Genomic DNA, 24,386 nt, shown 5'->3' on the forward strand with positions numbered 1-24,386 from the left:
AATTGCAAAACTTTTACATGTAGATTTATTCAATTTTACTTTGCAATACTCAATATGACAAATATGGATGTTGTTGCAGGTAAATTAGAACAAAAATGATTGCACTTACTCCGAAATGATTTTAACAAAAGCCACAAACCTGACACTGTGACTGTCAATCACAAAATTAATTTTTATTGTAATTAGTCTTGGTCAGCACATAGTTGGAAATGACTTGGTGCTTATTCATCTACATCACTCACTCACTGGAAACAGTACTGCTTTCAGTAATGATTAATTTCTTGCTTTTTATAGCAAAAGAAAGATGATAATTTTCACATAACACTGCTGGGAGCCAGACTTGATCATGGATTCAAGGTGAGAAAAGTTTAACATGAATTGATTGATAAAAGTTAGACATGCACAGAATTCATTGGCAGAATTCCACTATAGGGACATCCTGGTGTAGGTTGTACTCCTGCTGGTGATTATGTGCTTTGAATAATGGTAATTATGCTGAGTGACTGCATGTAACGAGGTTATAATGGCAGACATACTGTGCAAAAATAAAACCATTTGTGGCTATAGGCTTATTTTAGTGCATTGATTTATTCAGTGAGATGGGCTGAGTCACAGAGAACGTTATGTTCAATGTGTGATCGATTGGAAAACAGACAGCATGTAGAGAAAGCTGATGCCCAAACAATCAGAATCAAACGGGTTGATATAATGGTATTTCTGGCAATAATCCCAATCCTCTGTGTCCACGAGCAGGTGCCTCCCACTCCCCAGATGTCACGTGACAGTAAATCAGTGAAAAAGCTGTCATCAACACTGATTCCAGCAAGTGGGAGTCGGGATTCACTGATTTTCCCAGTTGGTGCATCTGCCCTATCTGTACTTTATCAAAGTGTGCGTTTGCGTATTTTAAAATTCTAACCCCAATCAGAATGAAGCATCCAATATGCAGATGACAGTGTCAGAGAGAGCCCAGTGAAATCAGCCAATATCCAGGGAAGATAAACAAACACATTTCAATAAAGCAAGCGCATTTGTATTGCCTTAGGAATTAATCATCTGCCTATTAGTTTTTTCAGCTGGTATGAGGAGGGACTTTGAGGGAAGAAATTCCTCATTTTAAAATTGGGTCAAAAAAAGGAAAAAGAATTTAACAATAAATTAGTTAAAATGTTCTGTTCAGATGAGGTTTTTGTTTAAAGTTATGGCTGTCCGAAATGAGGATTGTGTAAATGCATGTTTTCTAAATTAGAATATAGATTGTGGCATTATTCCAATTTAGTGACAGAATTGTCATTTCCTACTTGTGCAATGATCCTTTGCAAGGTTATGACGGTGACGTTTTAATTGTTCAGGGTCGTGAAGGATGTCAGTTTTTGAAGGAAATGTTGAATTTCTACCTCAGGGTTGTGATCCCTGCAGCCAAGACCCAGCAGAAATCCATCAACAGCAACATCAGTAAAATTGGGAACATACTGTCTGAGCTGAAGGAGAATGTTCAAATATGTGTAAGTACTGGGTTTCTGTCTTTACACAGTAACTGCGTTTGCTTTTAACTTTACTGAGTAACATCACAAGTGGTAACTAACAGGATGCTTCTGTCAAACCAAAGAGATGCTTTGCCTATCACACGAAAGAGTAATGTGGTCTATGAATTTCAGTGCCAGTGTGATACTCGGGATGTAGCCCATAAGTCCCAAACGTGTCAAACAGAACATCCTAACCGCTGTTCGCAATGGGAAAGGTACAGACCATACCCAAGCAATCTGTGCTTGCAAAACTCATAACATAGTGTCCAACATGAGATGTGATTCTGCAATTGGATAACATTTGCTAAATAATCCTCAGTGTGTTAAGAATTTATATCAATTTAAGATTGTCAGTTGGGCTCGCAGTGTGGTTGTTGTGTGTGTACTGAAAGCTACATGTAAAAATCCATGGGCCCTGTTCTTCCAGATAGAATGAACATACACACATTGGCCAGAACATTCCGGCTGTTCAAGGCGGGATCTTCTGGTTCTGCTTTCAGCACACTCCCGCCGTGGGTTTGCCGGCGGCAAGAGCTGCATTGAACAGGAAATCCTGTTGACAACGGTGGGACAGGGAGGTCCCACCACTGGCCAATGGCAGTCCACCCCCAGTAGCCGTGAAACACGGGCATGTTGCGCAGTAAATCCTTCCCATTGTGTCTGTTTCAACTAATCAAAATAAGTGACAGCCATTCACAGATTCATTCCTCAGGGGAATGCTTTGACCAATCAGGGTCAAGCTGCCTGGTTTGAATCTCAAACAATGCTTGGCAGTTAACTGTCAGTTACCATCAACTGGGATATTCTCCCTGGCAATGCCTCGTACAATCAGAGTCCACTTGCCAATCAATCAGGATTCTCTTCTCACGCAGTATAACTTGTTGTTTTCCCACATACCTGTATTTGTGCCATGCCCTGATTAGTGCAAGACACAAAGCTTCAACAAGTTTTTTTTTCACAATAGGCAAACAATTCATTCTAAAAATATTTTGATCAGTCTCTTTTCAATTGGAAGGCTCTGAGATCAAACATATTAACAAATCTGATGCCTCAGTGCATTATTGAGAGTATACTCTGGCTAACAATGCCACCTTCCAGATGAGACATTAAGCGGAGACCTCATAAACATAAAAGAATCCATGACGCCATTTGAAGAAGAGCAGGAAATTCTGCTGAAGTCTTGACCAACATCCCTTCCTCAATTAACACTGCCAGAAAGCAGATTATGGCCATTCACTTTGTTCCTGTTCATGGGACCTCGATGACTTTGTCTGGATAGCAGCGACTGCTGGCTCATTGACTGTGGAGCATTTAGCAATATTGTGAGGAGGTGTAAAGTCCTTTTCTCATCTCTGACCTAACTTCCTACCTCACAGAAATTCCACCAATTTCCTCATTTGAACTTCTCATTGACCACGTCGTATATGAATTCCTGATTTGTATAGTTGGACTTTTGTCCGACACAATCTCTCCTGTCACAATTTCCCCCGACACAATCCCTCCTGATACAATTCCCCTGACACAATCCCTCCTGACACAATTCCCCCTGACACAATTCCCCCTGACACAATCCCCCTGACACAATTCCCACCTGACACAATTCCCCCTGACACAATCCCCGTGACACAATTCCCACCTGACACAATTTCCCCCGACACAATCCCTCCTGATACAATTCCCCTGACACAATACCCCTGACACAATACCCCTGACACAATACCCCTGACACAATACCCCTGACACAATTCCCCCTGACACAATCCCCCTGACACAATTCCCACCTGACACAATTCCCACCTGACACAATTCCACCTGACACAATCCCCCTGACACAATCCCCCTGACACAATCGCTCCTGACACAATCGCTCTTGACACAATTCCCCCTGACACAATCCCACCTGACACAATCCCCCTGACACAATCCCCCTGACACAATCCCCCTGACACAATCGCTCCTGACACGTGGGCACGGGAGCAATAGGTCAGAAGGTGAGAGCGTTGAGGGAGAACTAGGGAATATGGACAGTGTGGCTCTGAGGCAGAGCAGACGGGGAGAAGTTGCTGAACACAGCGGGTCTGGTGGCCTGAAGTGCATATGTTTTAATGCAAGGAGCATTACGGGTAAGGCAGATGAACTTCGAGCTTGGATTACTACTTGGAACTATGATGTTGTTGCCATTACAGAGACCTGGTTGAGGGAAGGGCAGGATTGGCAGCTAAACGTTCCAGGATTTAGATGTTTCAGGCGGGATAGAGGGGGATGTAAAAGGGGAGGCGGAGTTGCGCTACTTGTTCAGGAGAGTATCACAGCTATACAGCGAGAGGACACCTCAGAGGGCAGTGAGGCTATATGGGTAGAGATCAGGAATAAGAAGGGTGCAGTCACAATGTTGGGGGTATACTACAGGCCTCCCAACAGCCAGCGGGAGATAGAGGAGCAGATAGGTAGACAGATTTTGGAAAAGAGTAAAAACAACAGGGTTGTGGTGATGGGAGACTTCAACTTCCCCAATATTGACTGGGACTCACTTAGTGCCAGGGGCTTAGACGGGGCAGAGTTTGTAAGGAGCATCCAGGAGGGCTTCTTAAAACAATATGTAAACAGTCCAACTAGGGAAGAGGCGGTACTGGACCTGGTATTGGGGAATGAGCCCGGCCAGGTGGTAGATGTTTCAGTAGGGGAGCATTTCGGTAACAGTGACCACAATTCAGTAAGTTTTAAAGTACTGGTGGACAAGGATAAGAGTGGTCCGAGGATGAATGTGCTAAATTGGGGGAAGGCTAATTATAACAATATTAGGCGGGAACTGAAGAACATAGATTGGGGGCGGATGTTTGAGGGCAAATCAACATCTGACATGTGGGAGGCTTTCAAGTGTCAGTTGATAGGAATACAGGACAGGCATGTTCCTGTGAGGAAGAAAGACAAATACGGCAATTTTCGGGAACCTTGGATGACGAATGATATTGTAGGCCTCGTCAAAAAGAAAAAGGAGGCATTTGTCAGGGCTAAAAGGCTGGGAACAGACGAAGCCTGTGTGGCATATAAGGAAAGTAGGAAGGAACTTAAGCAGGGAGTCAGGAGGGCTAGAAGGGGTCATGAAAAGTCATTGGCAAATAGGGTTAAGGAAAATCCCAAGGCTTTTTACACTTACATAAAAAGCAAGAGGGTAGCCAGGGAAAGGGTTGGCCCACTGAAGGATAGGCAAGGGAATCTATGTGTGGAGCCAGAGGAAATGGGCGAGGTACTAAATGAATACTTTGCATCAGTATTCACCAAAGAGAAGGAATTGGTAGATGTTGAGTCTGGAGAAGGGTGTGTAGATAGCCTGGGTCACATTGTGATCCAAAAAGACGAGGTGTTGGGTGTCTTAAAAAATATTAAGGTAGATAAGTCCCCAGGGCCGGATGGGATCTACCCCAGAATACTGAAGGAGGCTGGAGAGGAAATTGCTGAGGCCTTGACAGAAATCTTTGGATCCTCGCTGTCTTCAGGGGATGTCCCGGAGGACTGGAGAATAGCCAATGTTGTTCCTCTGTTTAAGAAGGGTGGCAGGGATAATCCCGGGAACTACAGGCCGGTGAGCCTTACTTCAGTGGTAGGGAAATTACTGGAGAGAATTCTTCGAGACAGGATCTACTCCCATTTGGAAGCAAATGGACGCATTAGTGAGAGGCAGCACGGTTTTGTGAAGGGGAGGTCGTGTCTCACTAACTTGATAGAGTTTTTCGAGGAGGTCACTAAGATGATTGATGCAGGTAGGGCAGTAGATGTTGTCTATATGGACTTCAGTAAGGCCTTTGACAAGGTCCCTCATGGTAGACTAGTACAAAAGGTGAAGTCACACGGGATCAGGGGTGAACTGGCAAGGTGGATACAGAACTGGCTAGGCCATAGAAGGCAGAGGGTAGCAATGGAGGGATGCTTTTCTAATTGGAGGGCTGTGACCAGTGGTGTTCCACAGGGATCAGTGCTGGGACCTTTGCTCTTTGTAGTATATATAAATGATTTGGAGGAAAATGTAACTGGTCTGATTAGTAAGTTTGCAGACGACACAAAGGTTGGTGGAATTGCGGATAGCGATGAGGACTGTCTGAGGATACAGCAGGATTTAGATTGTCTGGAGACTTGGGCGGAGAGATGGCAGATGGAGTTTAATCCGGACAAATGTGAGGTAATGCATTTTGGAAGGGCTAATGCAGGTAGGGAATATACAGTGAATGGTAGAACCCTCAAGAGTATTGAAAGTCAAAGAGATCTAGGAGTACAGGTCCACAGATCACTGAAAGGGGCTACACAGGTGGAGAAGGTAGTCAAGAAGGCATACGGCATGCTTGCCTTCATTGGCCGGGGCATTGAGTATAAGAATTGGCAAGTCATGTTGCAGCTGTATCGAACCTTAGTTAGGCCACACTTGGAGTATAGTGTTCAATTCTGGTCGCCACACTACCAGAAGGATGTGGAGGCTTTAGAGAGGGTGCAGAAGAGATTTACCAGAATGTTGCCTGGTATGGAGGGCATAAGCTATGAGGAGCGATTGAATAAACTCGGTTTGTTCTCACTGGAACGAAGGAGGTTGAGGGGCGACCTGATAGAGGTATACAAAATTATGAGGGGCATAGACAGAGTGGATAGTCAGAGGCTTTTCCCCAGGGTAGAGGGGTCAATTACTAGGGGGCATAGGTTTAAGGTGAGAGGGGCAAAGTTTAGAGTAGATGTACGAGGCAAGTTTTTTACGCAGAGGGTAGTGGGTGCCTGGAACTCACTACCGGAGGAGGTAGTGGAGGCAGGGACGATAGGGACATTTAAGGGGCATCTTGACAAATATATGAATAGGATGGGAATAGAAGGATACGGACCCAGGAAGTGTAGAAGATTGTAGTTTAGTCGGGCAGTATGGTCGGCACGGGCTTGGAGGGCCGAAGGGCCTGTTCCTGTGCTGTACATTTCTTTGTTCTTTGTTTGTTCTTTAATCGCTCTTGACACAATCGCTCCTGACACAATCGCTCTTGACACAATCGCTCCTGACACAATTCCTTCTGACACTTTGAAATAAGGCAAAGAAAAGAGGGAGGAATGATTTAGAAGGGAGTATGGGGAAGAGGAAATGAGCTCGATTTAAAAGCACAGCTCTCCATTTCAGAAAGATCCTCGCAGCAATTTACAAACCTGAAGACATTGTCAGTGAAATTGGCATTGTAAAAACTAGATTTTTGCGTAGAATTGTAAATGTGAGCTCTTTTGCAGTTTGCTGCAAACTAAATATGGGATTGTGACCTTGAAGTGATATAGAAACACTTCTGAAACAATAATTAGCAGGTTTTGAAAGTGACATTACTTTATTCTGGGTTTGTAACAGGGCAATGGGAACATAAGTAATCGAAGCATCAGTACACCACTTGGTTCCTCGATCCAGCTCCGTTTTTCAATAAGAATGTCGCTGACCTGGTCATGACCTTAACCCCACTCTCCTGCCTGACCCCTCACTATCACCCTTGGCTCCTTTGTCGACCAAAATTCTGTCTAACTCAGCCTTGAATATACTCAGTGATCCAAGTTCCACTGCTGTCTAGGATAGAGAATTCCAAAGAATTTCCTCTTAAATCCTGTCTTCAATGGGAGACCCCTGATCTGAAATGTTGCCACCCAAGTCTAGATTGTCCTAGGGGGTGGGAGTAACCCTTTCAGCACCCCTCTGTCTGGTTCCCTCCTATTATATATTTCAATAAGATCAGATTTCATTCTTCCAAACTCCAATGTGTATCGGTCCAACTCCAACCTGCTCAACCTTTCATCATTAGAACCCTTCATCCCAGGAATCAGTCTCGACTGGTTCCATTTAAATGTGGTTTATCATAAAGTTATTCAGACTTTGTGAATGGATAGAGAATGGGGCTCATGTTTTCTTGTTCAAGTTGATTTACAAAAGCTAAGATTTTCATTTCCCTCTAGTACAGAGTTCAGTCAACGTACGTAGATCCCATCTCTTGAAAGCTATTGTTCACAAAAGAAGCACAAAGCCCCAAATTTGCACCAACTCAGAGTGAAACAAAAGTAGCCGTTAAATGAATATACCACCATTGTTGCTGCGAAAACCGTTAACCAGAGAACCAGAACGCATTTGCAAAATGTCTATGTGAAAAGAAAGAATGCAAATTTTCAGTGGGACAGCACCAGCTGCAGATTGAGGACCTTACTTGAAGCAAAGGACTGCTGACCTAGTTGTTTTATTAACTGTAACTCATGATTCTATCTGATCAAACATAGTTTCAACCAACTTTGCAATAGCATTTTTGGACAAATTCAGATTTAGCACTGGGCTCTCAGGCATTTTAACAATATTTCAGAAATAAACTTTTGATGTCTGAACAACTTTAAAAATGAGCAATCATTATTTTCTTTTCATTGAGTGATTCAGCAATAAGTGACAAGTGCATTCAGTCAGATTGTGAGGCAGAATAATAGACAACACACTGATTCCCTATGTCTGTAACAGTCAGTACACTGATTCCCTATGTCTGTAACAGTCAGCACACTGTTACAATCAGCACACTGATTCCCTGTCTGTCACTTCCCATTGTGTACTGAATGGGAATTTTTACTTTCAGAATATTCCCACGCCAATTTTAACAGTCGTCTGCACTCATATATGACATTATTTAGCCTGCAACAATCTCTGAGGATGAGGTGCTACAGTGTATATCATGAGCGAGGGCCTGGCCCTGAGTCTCACTCTGCGATGCTCTATAGCACCTCTTTGCTATATATAAAGTGAAACCACTTGTCACCAAAAATAATCATTGCATAAGTGAAGAGCAGATGGTATATTTCATTGTTTATTGCTGGGATGATAGTTTCCAAAGTATATAATACACAATGCACTATCCTGAAACATGGATAAAGTAAATGGAAGATTTTCTTTTGAATGTTTGAGTAAATCTTGCTGAGTACTGTATAACTGCAGAACAGAAATTACCTACAGCTGTTATTGCTGGACACATTTTTCTGATATTGTCCTTTCTAGTCATTGATGTTTACCAACAAATTATAATTAAGTTAATATTCTCACTCTTCACAGTCCTCAAATGACACCTCACTAGGTCAGATTTAAAACAAATGCTTATATGTTAGTTTTGTAATTTGTTTGATATCCAACAAACAATTGAGTAAATTTGTAAACTTATGTCTTTCAGCACAGATTCTTCAACTGTGACCTGTGCAACTGCAGACCGAGTCCATATATTGAAAATATATATAAAGTTTACGAGAAGGTAGGCAAGAGATTTTGTACTAAAACATCATGGAAGAGATGATTTGAAAGAATTTTCATTCTCTAACCCTACCGTGTTTATCAGCTGCAGGAGAAAGGGGTCTACAAAGCCATAGGAGAGCTCAACATCTTTTTTGACTGGCTTCAGCAATACATAAGGATGAAAATGAATTGAAAAGCAACAGAACTGACTTGAAGGAACTAATACTTCATGATTTAACAAAGTCACTAGTATTTAAAGTGATATTTATGTTTAGACTTGACGGTTTCAGAAGCTATTTAATTCATAACCTCATTGAGAAATTCTTTACTGTTCCAAACATTCGCTGTCCCTTTTAAAATAAAAAAAATTCCCAGCACCTAATCTAGGAGAGAGCGTGGGGTTGGTTAGCTCAGTTAGCTGGACGGCTGGTCTGTGATGAGGAGCGAGGCCAGCAGCGTGGGTTCAATTCCCGTACTGACTGAGGCTATTGATGAAGGCCCCGCCTTCTCAACCGTGACCTTCACCTGAGGTGTGGTGACCCTCAGGTTAAATCCCCATCAGTCAGCTCTCATTCTCTCAAAATGTAGAGAGCAGCCTGTGGTCCTCTGGGACTTTGGCAACTTTCATTTTCAGGCAATATCACTCTGTAACCAGCTGCTAAAGTTAGTCAGAAATGTCCCACCAAGGGCAGCACGGTAGCATTGTGGATAGCACAATTGCTTCACAGCTCCAGGGTCCCAGGTTCGATTCCGGCTTGGGTCACTGTCTGTGTGGAGTTTGCATATTCTCCCTGCGTCTGCGTGGGTTTCACCCCCACAACCCAAAGATGTGCAGGGTAGGTGGATTGGCCACGCAATAAATTGCCCCTTAATTGAAAAAAGTGAATTGGATATGCTAAATTTATTTAAAAATAGATGAGTCCCACCATAATGTGCCATGTGATTTGATCGGCCACCTTGTGCAAAAGTGTCAGTTTACCCTCAGTTGGTCTTTGTTCTTCTTTAATGAATTAGTCACCGAAAAACAGCTGGTGCTGGAACTCCACAATGACATAAACACTCTGTGTCTGAAAAATGTGTCCCCCTCACTTTACACCTTTCAAATTCATCCTGAAACTGTTGAATCTAAATGTAAGTTATATATGAATGAATTTCATTCAATTATTAATTTTCAACACAGTGAATATGTGAACTGCAAAGAATATTTTCTCTATATTTGTACAGAGAGTTATTTTTGATGACGTATCAGCAATTTATTTTACAAATATTTCAGGAATAACAAATAGATTTAAATCAGCTATTTGCTCTGAGTTCATATAACTTACAAGATATTCTACTCCTACAGTTTAATACATGGTTAAAATATTTAAATAGTATATTTTTGTACTATTTGTGAGAGTGTAATATGGAGTTTTATTTACTTTAATTTCAAGTTATCTTCATAAATCCATCTCTTACTGTATCAGTAATTCTTTAACACCCATTTCAAAGTTTGCAGCATTAGACACAGCCAAATTTAATTCAACTATTTATTGAAATTGTATGAATACTATTAGTGTTCAAGTGTACTTGTGTGTACTTTATAAGTTATAGTATATTGTCTCCAGTAATTGCAGTATTTGAACCTATCTTGTCAGCTAGTTTAAAATGTACCTGATGTGCTACATCCTCAGATACCTCCCCCATCTGAACACCTTGAACACAAGTGGGACAGATTTTACTCAATTTAAGTGGGTGGGTTTTCAATGAGTTACAATCTTGTCCCATAATGTTTAACCAATTAAAGACAGGGAATTAGAAATTCATCTGAGGTACTGAAAGAAAATGGACAATATTGTTACACACAGCCCCGATGGTCAGTTCCATTGCAGCCAACATCGCCTCGAACAGGCGGCCAATCCAATGCAGCCTATTTGGAGCATTGCCTGAGATGAATTTCTAGCTCAGGGCTTTTTTGTTTTTGTGTGACAGTGCAGTCTGACTTCACTGTCATACTCACATCAGTGTTTTAACACAAAACAAATGTCCACAGATGCAGGCAAACCAATAAATAAATGATTCATTATTTTCACTTGGGTTCTCCCAGTGGTATCAGAGGATAGTGCACACAAGAGCTGTCAGGAATCTGTGTAAATGTTGGTACAATTCATGCATGTATTTGTTAACCAGCCTACCTCAAGATAATTGCAAACTGAGACAGTGACTTGGGAGTTTGTGAATGAAATAACTAAGCCCAGTGTTAGATGTTTCACAATAAAATGTAGCATTTGTGTTGACCCTTTGAGCTACTCAATCTCTTTGAAAGTTTTCAGCCCAGGCTCTTTCTGAAATATATCTGCTGCTGAATATTGTGAAGATTAAATTTGGGAACTATAGAATGCAAAACATTTTTATGTTTGCTCTATATCAATTTAAAAGTAATTCTTGTGGTTTGAGGAAAAAACTCCCATAATGTTCAAAGGGTTCGAACATTGATTATTCCAGTCTATTTAATGTATTGATTTACCTCATTTGTGTTAAAAGAATTCTAGTATTCTGTTTGAATAAATACCATTCAATGCTTTGTTTACATTTCATATCACTCCATTTATTTAGCTTTTAGCTTGATATAACGAACATTCGGGGATGAATCCCAAGCCGCAGGAAGCTCAGCAATCTGCACATTGAAGTGAGACTAGCTGTCTCGCTCTAATACGCAGATTTGCCAAAAAGTGATTCCACCAACAATGGCCAGGATTTACATTGCAACATCTCGTGAGGTCGTGTCTGACCTCGCGAGGCGTTGCGAGCTGGATAGATCCCGGGAGCGGGGTCTCTCGGTTTTTATTAGCCATGCTGCGCCGTGGCGAGCTGCTTCGCGGGTGCAGTGTGGCCATTGGCTCGCCCACTCGGAATTATTTTCATCACTGGAAGCTGAACTCTCTGCCAGACCGGCTCTGGAGATCGGGCCACCATTTTGAAAGGATGCCCTGATCTCTAAGTGAGCTTGATGGTCCCCACACCCTCTCCCCATGGGCAATGTCACCCCCCGCACACATGGCACATCTCACACTCCCCAAAGTGATGACACCGCACTGTGCCGTTACTGAGGACCCCCTCCTTCCAGGCATTCCCGCGCCTCCTTTTAGGCACCAGCCCCTTCCAGGACCCCCCCTCCCCCCAACCCTCCAGAGGCCCCTTCATATTCTGACCCTCAACCTCCTGCCCTTCATTCGTCCCTCCATCCTCCTTTCATTAGCACCCCACGCCCCCCAGGCTCTGACCTTTGACAGTGCCACTCTGGCACCTGTGCACTCTGACACTGCCACCCTGGCAGTGCACCTGCTGGCTTTGCAGTGCCACCCGGGTACCTTGGAAGTGCCAACCTGACAGTGCCGTGGTGCCCATGTTCTGGGGGGGAGCCAGGGGGCCAAGCTGCCCTGACCACCCGGGGCCTCGGGTGCCTTTCCGCTGGTCCACGTTTGTGTGGGTCGGTGCCAAACGGCGCCTTGCTGGGGTCTCCCTGGGAGGCCGGTAGATGTAGGAGCCTGGGTTGGCACACCTAAGCGGGTTTTAAACCTACTTAGGCATGCAAGGCTGGCCCCGCCTATTGCGGGCAGGATAATGATCACGATGCCTCACAAGACCTGGATAGATCCATGTGGTACGTCACTAATCACTCCTGCCTACATTCTTCCCTGTTCAATGTAAATGTACCAATCATGAACAAGGGTTGCTGAAACAATAAAATGGGTTATTTATTTGAAGACGAGTCTACATGTAGATAATAGTCACTGAGTCAGTATAATCCACACATATCAGTCCTGGTCCTGTAGCTGATAGACTGACTACAAATCAGTGGACCTACAACATCATGTCCTGTCCAGGGAGTAACAATTGGCAGCAGTTTAAGATATTTCACTTAAAGGTACTTGCTCATCATATCACAACCAGCACCCCTTTGCGAGGGCAATTAAGGGGCAATAAATGTTGGCCTTGCCAACGATGCCCACATCACAAGGATAAATAAAAAACACTCGGGATGAGAGAGAATTCTTCTCATTTGAATATTACCTAGGTCACTGAGTGGATCACAATGATCTCTGCAATCTTTCTGAGGGACGCAAAAAAAAAATTCTTGTGAGAATGGGGATGGATTGAAATGTGGTGGACTGGTTCCATAAACCAACATGAAGGATCACATGTACAGGGAAGAGCAATCAGAGGAAAAGCACCAAGAGAAATTTAGAGCAAAAGGAGCAGAAAGGCATCAAATGAAATATTGCAGGTGTCAAAAGATTAATATCCAATTAAATCAGGTGGGAAATTGTGCCAGTGGCATTTGTCCAGCCAAACTGTTGTCAGAAAGATATCTGAAATCTACATCATGCAGTTTTTCAAAGGCTCAGTCAGATTATCCACCGAGACCCAAAATAGTCCTCTCTCAGTTAACTCTAGTTGGATGAGGAAGTGGGGGCGACAATTGGTCATATGTCCCATCCCCCACCTTGGTTTTGGGGGCAGGATATTGGCAGATTCAGGGGATCATAAAATATTGCAGCACAGAAGAAGGAGGTCATTTAGCCCCATTGAGTCAATACCGGTTAGAAGATCAATCCAATTAGTCCCAACTTTCTGCTCTTCCCCATATCCTTGGGCATTTCTCTTCTTCAGATATTTAAAGAATCAGTCATCCATTTTATATCACTCCTGATTTTTATTTCCATTGACTGTACCAGAGGTGAAAACCAGCTGCCAGCCCCACTGTGACCGGGGTTACACGGCCAGGATCTCTCCAGTTCGGAGACTGGAATGATGGGACCAGGACAAAGCACAATAAATTCACCTATCAATACCAGACTCGATACAACTGTTAATGGATTTCCCAATTATATCAATAATTTTTTTTTTTAAGAATCTTATTATTGTCACAAGTAGGCTTACAATAACACTGCAATGAAGTTACTGTGAAAATCAACCTCGTCGCCACATTCCGGCACCTGTTCGGGTACACAGGGAGAATTCAGAATTCTCAGCTGGTACGGGAATTGAACCCGCGCTGCTGGCCTTGTTCTGCATCACAAACCAGCTGTCTAGCCCACTGAGCTAAACCAACTCTGCTACAATGACCACAGCGCATGAAAGAGTTCTAATAAAGAGACACTACACACCACTTAAAATAAATGTTATTTTCTGAAGCCATTTCGGCTTCTTGAATCCTAATCGGTCACTTTCCCAATTATGGACATTTTTGTCATTTCTGCAGTCACTTATCCTCAAATGAAATATTTTCCCACCATATCGTGCACCTATTCACATAAGCGGCCTTTTAACCACCAATGGTATATATCTATTTGAAACCAATAGTTTAGCAAAAGGCAAACTGAAATGACATCAGGGAAATATACAAATGCAGTGGTGAATGAGTGATACTGATGACATCATCGAATCAGTAACAAAACAGCCACTCTTGAAACCCATGAAGTGAGTTTAGAGCAGTTATACGAATAGAAACTCCTTTCCCCCAAATTAGGAGTTCTTCTTTGAAATAAAAACGAATTCACAACAAGGTTCTTAAAGTAAACGGTGGAGGGTTCTTAGTTGTGGTCACTTTGTTCTACCCTCTTACCCATGCATCACACCGCAGTGCCATACAGTGCAATAGCAAACAGGACTTTTATAACATTAGTTTGTTTTAACTATTAAATCATGACCCGGTATTAAGACTCGCCATATTTATTGAAGCTGAAGTTAATTTATTGGTCGAATCAAAAAGTATAAATACATTTAAGGGGACAAAGGATTGACAAGGGAGACAGGGGTCGAGCTTTGTCGACAGAATGAGATGATGTGTAGAGAGGACGATATTCATTTGGGTGATAAACACTGACATAGATCAAATGGTCATGTGCCTGTGTCATAAAACTGTATGGAATATTATTTAAATTTAACAATTCTGAAAAATAATCAATATTCTTCTATCTTCAAAGATGGATGCAACTTCCAGCGAGTAGAATTTCACACTGTGGATGTACAGCAAGTGTGAAAAATACAAAATGGCTGTGTGCTATTGCCCACAAGACAGGAGGAAAAATGCTCAGCTAACTGTGGGAGGTGTTAAAGCAGCCCAGAGAAGGTCTGGAGGGATGAGCATTCAGGTTTAACTATTTCAGCTGTGAAGAAATGCAGTAATCAGATGTCCCCTATGCTGCCTTCTTAGCTTGTGTGTGACCCACCAACTGACACAGTGGGATTCGGCACTTTGACTTCCCAGTGCCAACCTGAGCAATTCTAACGGATGTTCTAGGTTGTGTTTCAGTCTGTGTTACCTTCCTTTCACGGTACCTCTGCCTGTATCTCTGTTAAGCATAAGAATCGGCCAAATGTAGTTAAAGAGCCAAAGCCACTGAACCGACTCTACTGAGTTGATCTCCGTTGAAACAGTTGAATAAACACACGGATCAGTTGGGTAGTGAGTTAGGGGTAGAGCTTCACCTTGGAACTTGTAAACTGGGTGATATCGCTTTGGCCACTCATCATACGCCCAGACATTGCGTGGCGACCTTTGACCCAGAGGTAGTATAGTAAGGAACATTTGTAATTTCTTTAACATTTCAAGGAGATGTGTAATTGTTCTTAAGAATGTAAGAAATTGACTTGAAAGAATTTGCCTCAATTATAAAGGGATCAATTTAATTTTTCTCGGATAACAACAAATACTGGTTGATATGACCCTACAAGCCTTTCCCTGAGAGCCACGCCAATAGGACGGGAGTTTAAGATAAAAGACACATGTAACAGCCATTCAGCCCTTTGAGACTGCTCCACCATTCATTACCATCACGGCTGATCATCCAATTCTGCAGCCTAATCTCGCTTTCCTCCGATAATCTTTGATCCCTTCAGTCCCAAGACCAATATCTTAATGCTTCCAGAAAACATGTTTGGTCTCAACTACTTCCTGTGCTAACAAATTCCACAAACTCAGCACCTTTCTGGGTGAAAACCTCTCTCTTCATCTCTGACCTAAATCATCTGCCCCGTATTCTTAGGCTGCGACCCCTGGCTCTGGACTCCTCCTCCATCGGGAACATCTGTATCAACCCTGTCCAGTCCTGTTAGAATTTTATAGGTTTCTATGAAATCCCCACTCATTCTTTGAAAGACCAGCAAATATAATCCTAACTGACTCATACGTCAATCTCGCCATCCCAGGAATCCTTCAGGTAAACCTTTGCTGCACTCCTTCTATAACAAGAACATCCTTCCTCAGATAAGGAGACCAAAACTGCCCACAATGTCCCAGGTGTGGCCTCCCCAAGGCCCTGTATAATTGCAGCAAGACATCCCTGCTCCTGTACTCGAATCCTCTCGCAAAGAAGGCCAACATACCATTTACCTTCTTTACCACCTGCTGCACCTGCATGCTTACCTTCAGTGACTGGTGTACAAGGACACCCAGGTCTCGTTGCACATTCCCCTCTCTCTATCTACAGCCATTCAGATAATAATCTGCCCTCCAGATTCTGCTACCAAAGTGGATAACATCGCATATATCAAAATTATACTGCATCTGCCATCCATTAGCCCACTCACTCAAATTGTCCAGATCACACTGAAGGATCTCTGTATCCTCCCCACAGCTCACCCTCCCACCCAACTTTGTATCATATGTTAATTTGGAGATATTGGGTGTGATTCAGCGGCCGCATTGCACCCGGCGCGGATCCGGGTGCAAAGGATGAATCATGTGAGAGCCCCAAATCGGGCTCCCTGCCAGGCCAATCGCGAGTCAGGCCAATCATTCCCCCTGAGAAATCTGGATCTCGACCTCGCTGGGCGACATCCAGATCTGCATATTTAAATGAGCCATCAGGGTCATTGAAATACCCGAATGCTGCTTTTGCCCGGAGCCCGGGCGCCAATGGGCACTGTTTAGGTCTGGTCTCCACAAACACGGACCAGGCCATGAGAGACAGGGCAGGGTGGTACCCTGGCACGCCCCCTGGCACCCGGGCATCTTGGCACTGCCAGTCTGGGTGGAATTATCATGGTGCCAGGGGCACTGCCTGGGTTCCGGTATAGCAATGCCAGGCAAAATCAGCAAAGTGCTGAAGAATAGCTGGGTGAATGTTGGCGCTGCAGTTGTCGAACAATATCCTGCCAAAAGCAAGCTTTAACTTCTGTCTGCTGAATCGTGGCCATTACATTTTGTTCACTCATCTAAATCATTTATTTGTATTGTGAATAGCTGGGGTCCCAGCACCGATCCTTGCGGTACCCACTAGTCACTGCTGCCAATTTGAAAAAGAGCCGTTAATTCCCACCCTTTGTTTCATGTCTGCCACCCAGCTTTCTATCCATCTCAATACACTGCCCCCAATCCCACCAGCTTTAATTTTACACACTAATCTCTTCTGTGGGACTTTGTCAAAAGCCTTCTGGAAGTCCAAATATACCACATCCACTGACTCCCCCTTGTCAACTCTACTAGTTCCATCCTCAAAGAATTCCAGTTGGTTTTCCAAGCACAATTTTCCCTTCATAAATCCATGCTGACTGTCCGATCCTGCCACTGTTTTCTAAGTGCTCTGCTATAAAATCCTAGATAATCGACTCTAGAATTTTCCCCACTACTGACGTCAGACTGACTGGTCTGTAATTCCCTGTTTTCTCTCCATCGCACTTTCTAACTAGTGGAGTTACATTAGCTTCCCTCCAATCTGCAGGAACTGTTCCAGAGTCTATGGAATCCTGGAAGATGACCACCAATGCATCCACTATTTCTCAAGCTACTTCATCAAATTCTCTGGGTTGTAAATAATCATGCCCTGGGGATTTATCGACTTCAATCCCATCAATTTCTCTAACACCAGTTCCCGACTAAAACTGATTTCCTTCAGTTCCTCCCTCTCACTAAACCCTGCATTCCCCAACATTTCTGGTATTTATTTGTGTCCTCCTTCGTGAAGATGGAACAAAATATTTATTTAGTTGCTCAGCCCCATTTCTTTGTCCCCCATTTCAATTCCCCTGTTCATGACTGTTAGGGACCTACATTTGTCTTCACTAATTTTTTTCTCTTCACAGACCGATAGAAACTTTTACAGTCAGTTTTTTATTTCTCCACAAGCTTACTCTCAGACTCCATTGCCCCTTCTTAATTAATCCCTTTCTTCTTCTTTGCTGAATTTTAAACTGCCCCCAATCCACAGCGCTGTTGCTTTTCTGGCCAATGTGTACGCTTCTTCCTTGGATCGAATACTGGGCGGGATTTACTGACCACTCCTCCGCGTGTTTTTTGGTGGGGGAGGCGGTTACTGGTCCCGCCGTTGTCCATGGGATTTCCCGTTGACAGCATCCCTTGTCACTGGTAACGGCTGAAACTTCCCCCCGACGTGATCAGCCGGTAACTCCTGCCCACTAACTCCAATTGCCTTGCAAACCATGGATTGGCCACACTTCCCATTTTATTTTTCTTGGGCAGATGGCTCGCTTTTCTTCCTTGCTGCTGACCCCTTGCTCCTGGGATTGCTGGTCAGCCGCCTGTCACTCAGAATGTTCCCCTAACAGCCATTCCACTCCGACGTTTAAAAAAATATATTATTGAAATTTTCTTTCACTATAAACAAAATAATAAAGAACAGTTAACCCGAGTTTCAATGCAAAAGAACACAATAAACAATCAAGAACCCAAATTAACTAAACCCCCAACATTGGCGGCACGGTGGCACAGTGCCTAGCACTGCGGCCTCACAGCACCAGGGACCGGGGTCATTTCTGACCTCGGGTGACTGTGTGGATTTTGCACATCCTCCCCGTGTGAGCGTGGGTTTCCTCCGGCTGCTCCGGTTTCCTCCCACAGTCCAAAGATGTGCAGGTTAGGTGGATTGGCTGTGATAAATTGCCCATCAGTGAACAGGGATGAGTGGGTTAGGTTATGGGGTTACAGGCTAGAGTGCTCATTTGAAGGATCAGTGCAGACTCGATGGGCCGAATGGCCTCCTTCTGCACTGGAGGGATTCTATGATTCTCCGATTACAATTAACAACTGACAGTGACTGACTTATTAAAAAGATGATGTGGAGATGCCGGCGTTGGACTGGGGTGAGCACAGTAAGAAGTCTTACAACACCAGGAATGTTCCCTTCCAGTCGGGGAACACTTCAGCAGTCAAGGGCATTCAGCCTCTGATCTCCGGGTAAGCGTTCTCCAAGGCGGCCTTCAGGACCCGCGACAACGCAGAATCGCCGAGCAGAAACTTATAGCCAAGTTCCGCACACATGAGTGCGGCCTCAACCAGGACCTGGGATTCATGTCACATTACATTCATCCCCCACCATCTGGCCTGCAAAATCCTACTAACTGTCCTGGCTTGACACAATTCACACCTCTTTAACCTGGGGTTACCCCATCTCTGGATCTGTAAAGATTTAATCACCTGCTAATGCTCGCATTCCAAGCATTGTCTGGCATCTTTGAATTTGTCTATATATGTGTTTCTGGAACATACCTCTTCATTCACCTGAGGAAGGAGCAACACTCCGAAAGCTAGTGACATCGAAACAAACCTGTTGGACTTTAACCTGGTGTTGTAAGACTTCTCACTATTAAAAAGATAGCTGCCATCTAAGGTGGAACTCTTCTACCGACCCCTAACCTTCTCCAAATGTACAACAGCAGGAAGTCAACCAACGAGGCTGAGGCACTGGGTGGAGTATGAGACCGCCACCACAGCAGAACCTGTCTCTGTGCTATTAACAAGGCAAAGGTGAGGACCCCGCCTTCACCCCCGTCTGCAACATTGGTGAGTTCGATATCCCAAAAATGGCCACCAGAGCACATGGCTCTAGATTGACATTAAGACTCTGACATGGGGCGAAATTCTCCGGTATCGGCGCGATGTCGGCCGACCGGCGCCAAAAACGGCGCAAATCAGTCGGGCATCGCGCCGCCCCAAAGGTGCGGAATCCTCCGCAAATTGGGGGGCTGAGCCCCAACATTGAGGGGCTAGGCCGGCGCCGGACTAATTTCCACCCCGCCAGCTGGCGGAAAAGGCCTTTGGTGCCCCACCAGCTGGCGCGGAAATGACATCTCCGGGCGGCGCATGCGTGGGAGCATCAGCGGCCGCTCACGGCATCCCCGCGCATGCGCTGTGGAGGGGGTCTCTTCCGCCTCCGCCATGGTGCAGACCGTGGTGAAGGCGGAAGGAAAAGAGTGCCCCCACAGCACAGGCCCGCCCGCGGATCGATGGGCCCCGATCGCGGGCCAGGCCACCGTGGGGGCACCCCCCGGGGCCAGATCGCCGCGCGCCCCCCCCCAGGACCCCGGAGCCCGCCCGCGCCGCCTTGTCCCGCTGGTAAGAGAGGTGGTTTAATCCACGCCGGAGGGACAGGCATCCTAGCAGCGGGACTTCGGCCCATCCGGGCCGGAGAATCGCGGGGGGGGGGCCCGCCAACCGGCGCGGCACGATTCCCGCCTCCGCCGAATCTCCGAGCCGGAGAATTCAGCAACTGGCGGGGGCGGGATTCACGCCAGCCCCCGGCGATTCTCCGACCCGGCGGGGGGTCGGAGAATCTCGCCCATGGTGTGGAAGAAGGAGACCTTGAAGCTCAGTAACGTGGGACAAGACGGGAACATATGAGTGTGGTTAGCCGGCCCCCGAGAACAACGCTCACTCCCGTCCTCTGCCCAAAAGAAAAAAACACTCATCCTCGCAATAGTCAAATGAACCTTGTGTATCATCTTGAGCTGGATCAGACTCAGCTGAGCGTTAGAGGAGGTGGAGCTGACCCAATGAAGAGCCTCACTCCACACCTCCTCATCCAGAATAGGACCCAATTCATCCTCCCATTTCACCATCACCTCATTCAACAGAGCCAGCTCCGCTGATAGGATCTGACTGAATAATGAAGATAATCCCCTGTCAGACCAGACCAAAGATAAAATCCTCTTCAACAGGGAGGAGGGTGATGCCAAGACATCAGAATCTGCAAAAAATCAGAATATGAAAATATCAAAACAGATTGGTCCCAGCAACATCTCCTGAAAGCTGGAAATCTTTCCCTCCAAACAAATCCCCAAACCTTTCCACTCCCAGAACCTAAACATTGAGTCTAAACCTGCCGGCAAAAAGAGGCGATAACTGCAGATTGGGGCCAGCAACAACATAGAGCTAAGTTTAAAATGCTGCCTGAACTGCTTCCACATTCTCAGGCTGGACACCCTGACCAAATTCGAGGAAAATCATTTTGGAGAAAACAGCAATGCTGCCGTTACTAATGCACCGAGGGTGGAACCCTGACCAGAACTCTCCTCCATGTGCCCCAATATGGAGACTGGATCACTGAATGACCCCCAGTATTTCCTCAATATTGGCTGCCCAATAACAAAATAATAAATTGGGTAAAGCTGAACCTCCTGATTGTCTGATTCTCTGGGCAAACACCCTACAGATTCTTGGGTCTTACTCGCCCAAATGAAAGAGGACATTAATTTATTAATTCTGGCAGAGAAGGACTTGGGGAGAAAAGTGGGGAGACACGAGAAAAGAAGTAAAAATTACAGCATATTCATGTTAATAGTCTGAACCCTGCCAGCTGAGGACAAGGGAAGGTTATCCCACTTCTGGAAGTCAGACTTGACCCCATTGGTCTCCTTATTTCTTTGAAAGGGTGTAATTGCTTGAGTAGCTGTTCAAAAGGCATTTATCTGACTCATTCCTGGGATAGTGGGATCTTATAAAGAAAGGTTGAGCAGGTTGGGCCGATAATCATTGGAGTTTAGAAGAATGAAAGGTGATCTTAATGAGACATTGACACTCCTGAAGGGGCGTCACAGGGAGAATGCTGGGAGGATGCTGCATCTGGTGGGAGAGACTCAAACGAGGGGGCACTGTTTTGTAATAAGAGGTCTCCTTTTAAGATGGAGATTAGGAGAAATGTCTCTCTGTGCTGTGTTGTGCAATTCTTTGCCCCAGAAAGCAGTGGAGGCTGGGTCATTAACATTATTCAAGGAAGAGTTAGACAAATCTTTGATTGCCAAGAGAGTCAACAGATGAGAGTCAAACAGGAAAGTGCAGTTGAGACAACAATCGGATTAGCCAGGATCTTATTAAATAGCGTAGCAGGCTTGGAGGGCCAAATGGCCTTACTCCTGCTGGTAAGTCCTATGTAGCTATGTTCATATCCAGGTCTGCAACTTTAACACAATTCATTATTGTATTAACCCTTAGATTAACAGCATCAACTGTCGGTAGCCGACACGTTACCTGGTGAGTGATGGGCGGATTGGACAACACTGCTTTACTGAGTAAAAGCTCAGCCACTTTATCCACAAAGACGATCTGGCTGAATATAATTACTGTAAATCCATTCAGATTATTAATTTTATATTACTGGGTTTATTCTAATAGAAATATAGAACACAACTTCAGACACATCTGTTTTTCTGGAATGATACAAGCACTCTTGAGGGATCACGTGCGATTGCCACACTCTGAAATGTTGAGCAACACCAAATGTGGACATTAACTAGAACAAGTCTGTTTGGTTTCCTGCTGTGCTGAACGATGCTGAATTGGATTTCCTGAATGATTTGTGCTTGGTGTAGTTTGGAAGCCAATTCCTCAGTGAGAAGAGTTTTTATTCCCTTATAAGGGAGTGTGTTGTCAAGTCAAGGGTATGATGTGCCAAGGCCACTCTGAAACAATAGGGAAATAACTACTTAGTCCGAGATGAATGTATTTATTGTGCACATATGCATATTAATATATATACGTCCTACAGATCTGACTACACGCCCCCTGCCAATAATCTTGTCTTGGGGAAGGGCATTACATCCTCCCCCACATCTCTGTTCACCCAAGCTGTCTGGAGTTGGGTCTGAATGGAATGCTACCACTTACTCAAAGGTCCCTCCTTTGATCTGAATCTATTAGCAATCATAGAAAAGTCAGCACAGCAAGAAACCACTAGGGTTCACATGCCGGTAACCTTGTTTCATTTTTACATTTCATCCTAATTTCTGACTGCGCAGTATGTATTTTGATAATTTATATTTCTATTAGATACTCCTGTCTTCACATCTCCCGCCAGGAAGCTGCAGAAACAGCCTCCTACCAGGCTGCGCAAAATGCAAGAAATAGTGCAAAATAGGTTGGGCTGGCCCAACCTTTGGTTTTCCTTTTCTTTTCCAAGGAGCTGTTCCAAAATACCCTGCAATGTGATTGTGCTTCTGACAGAGACCTGTGGGTCACCCTGACTTTGTGTCAGGCACCATATATAAATGCACATTTTTCTTTCCACTTTTGTTGAATAAACACATCCATGCAATGTAATAGTTTCAAACAAGGCTTAACATCTACTCCGTATTCTAACCAAATTGGAGATTATTCTGACCTGTCCCACATTTATTTTCACTCTAAACCTAATTTTTCATAACTTTTTTTAGACACCAAGAAGTTTGGGTGCATTTTTAAATTTGACTGAAAGTGAATTTGACAAAAAAAGTGTGTAGGGATTTTTTTCTCTACGTTTATTTTGAGACATTTTCCATTGTTTAAGTGTAATAGTTTATCAAAGTTGATGATCATTTAAATTATTCAAGTTTTTAACTCCAAAGATTCAGAGTTATATAACTAACCACTAAACATGTCCTTTCTGACTCAGCACCTCCTACACAAGCACAAGTGAAGAAATTTCTGTTTGGTTAATGTTCATAAAATTTGAGCTATTTAAGTAATACTGCAAGATTCTATTCATAACATTCAATCATTTCTCGCGCCACAGGAGACAAAGAGAGTTCTTCTGGAAGGCTTTTATGTTCCTGGATCGCTATCGGCCTCTATTCCTTTGCTTATTCTAGATGAAAGGAGCTTTCTATTGTTATTCTGTCATATTTAACATGCTCTCAAGGAATGGGAATACACAATTGGGAACTGGAATTCCCTCTTCATTCTATGTATAAGAACAATGTCATCATTCACGTGCCACAAAGAAACATGTGAGTTAGCAGTGTGAGTCAATGGTAATGTATTTGTCATGTTTGGGAATAAATCTCCTTCATTGAAAGTTTTAATATTTACCTTTAACGGTGATTGTTACTGAGAGGGCAGATTCCTCGCCCCGTGTCATGCGAATGGTCACTTTCTTTTTAAACATAGACATAGAACATACAGTGCAGAAGGAGGCCATTCGACCCATCGAGTCTGCACCAACCCACTTAAGCCCTCACTTCCACCCTATCCCCTTAACCTAATAACCCCTCCCTAACCTTTTTGGTCACTGAGGGCAATTTATCATGGCCAATCCACCTAACCTGCATGTCTTTGGACTGTGGGAGGAAACCGGAGCACCCGGAGACCCACGCAGACACGGGGAGAACGTGCAGACTCCGCACAGACAGTGACCCAGCGGGGAATCGAACCTGGGACCCTGGTGCTGTGAAGCCACAGTGCTATCCACTGTGCTACCGTGCTGCTCACTTTTCTCCTGTCTGTCTCTAGTTTCACTTCTGTCTTTAGATTTAAAACAAAACTGCAGCAGGGATATTTTCAATTCACGTGCCTGTTTTAGACATCACACTAAATAACCTGAATGAATGAATCATGGAGTTGGTGTGAATAA

General features: G+C 44.2%; 1 protein-coding gene across 1 annotated transcript in view; it reads left to right on the forward strand.

Annotated features, from left to right (window-relative positions):
- Window positions 1-10,131, forward strand: part of LOC140394550 (interleukin-10-like) — a 37,455-nt gene extending 27,324 nt beyond the window's left edge. Inside the window, exons 4-7 of the mRNA XM_072481908.1 lie at window positions 295-357; window positions 1,353-1,505; window positions 8,723-8,800; window positions 8,885-10,131. Of these exons, the coding sequence (XP_072338009.1) occupies window positions 295-357; window positions 1,353-1,505; window positions 8,723-8,800; window positions 8,885-8,974 (384 nt within the window). The 3' untranslated portion in view covers window positions 8,975-10,131. The remainder of the gene's footprint in view (window positions 1-294; window positions 358-1,352; window positions 1,506-8,722; window positions 8,801-8,884) is intronic.
- The last annotated feature ends 14,255 nt before the right edge of the window (window positions 10,132-24,386 follow it).

The sequence above is a fragment of the Scyliorhinus torazame genome, chromosome 17 (assembly GCF_047496885.1).
Source record: "Scyliorhinus torazame isolate Kashiwa2021f chromosome 17, sScyTor2.1, whole genome shotgun sequence".
In the NCBI taxonomy this organism is placed as follows: domain Eukaryota; kingdom Metazoa; phylum Chordata; class Chondrichthyes; order Carcharhiniformes; family Scyliorhinidae; genus Scyliorhinus; species Scyliorhinus torazame.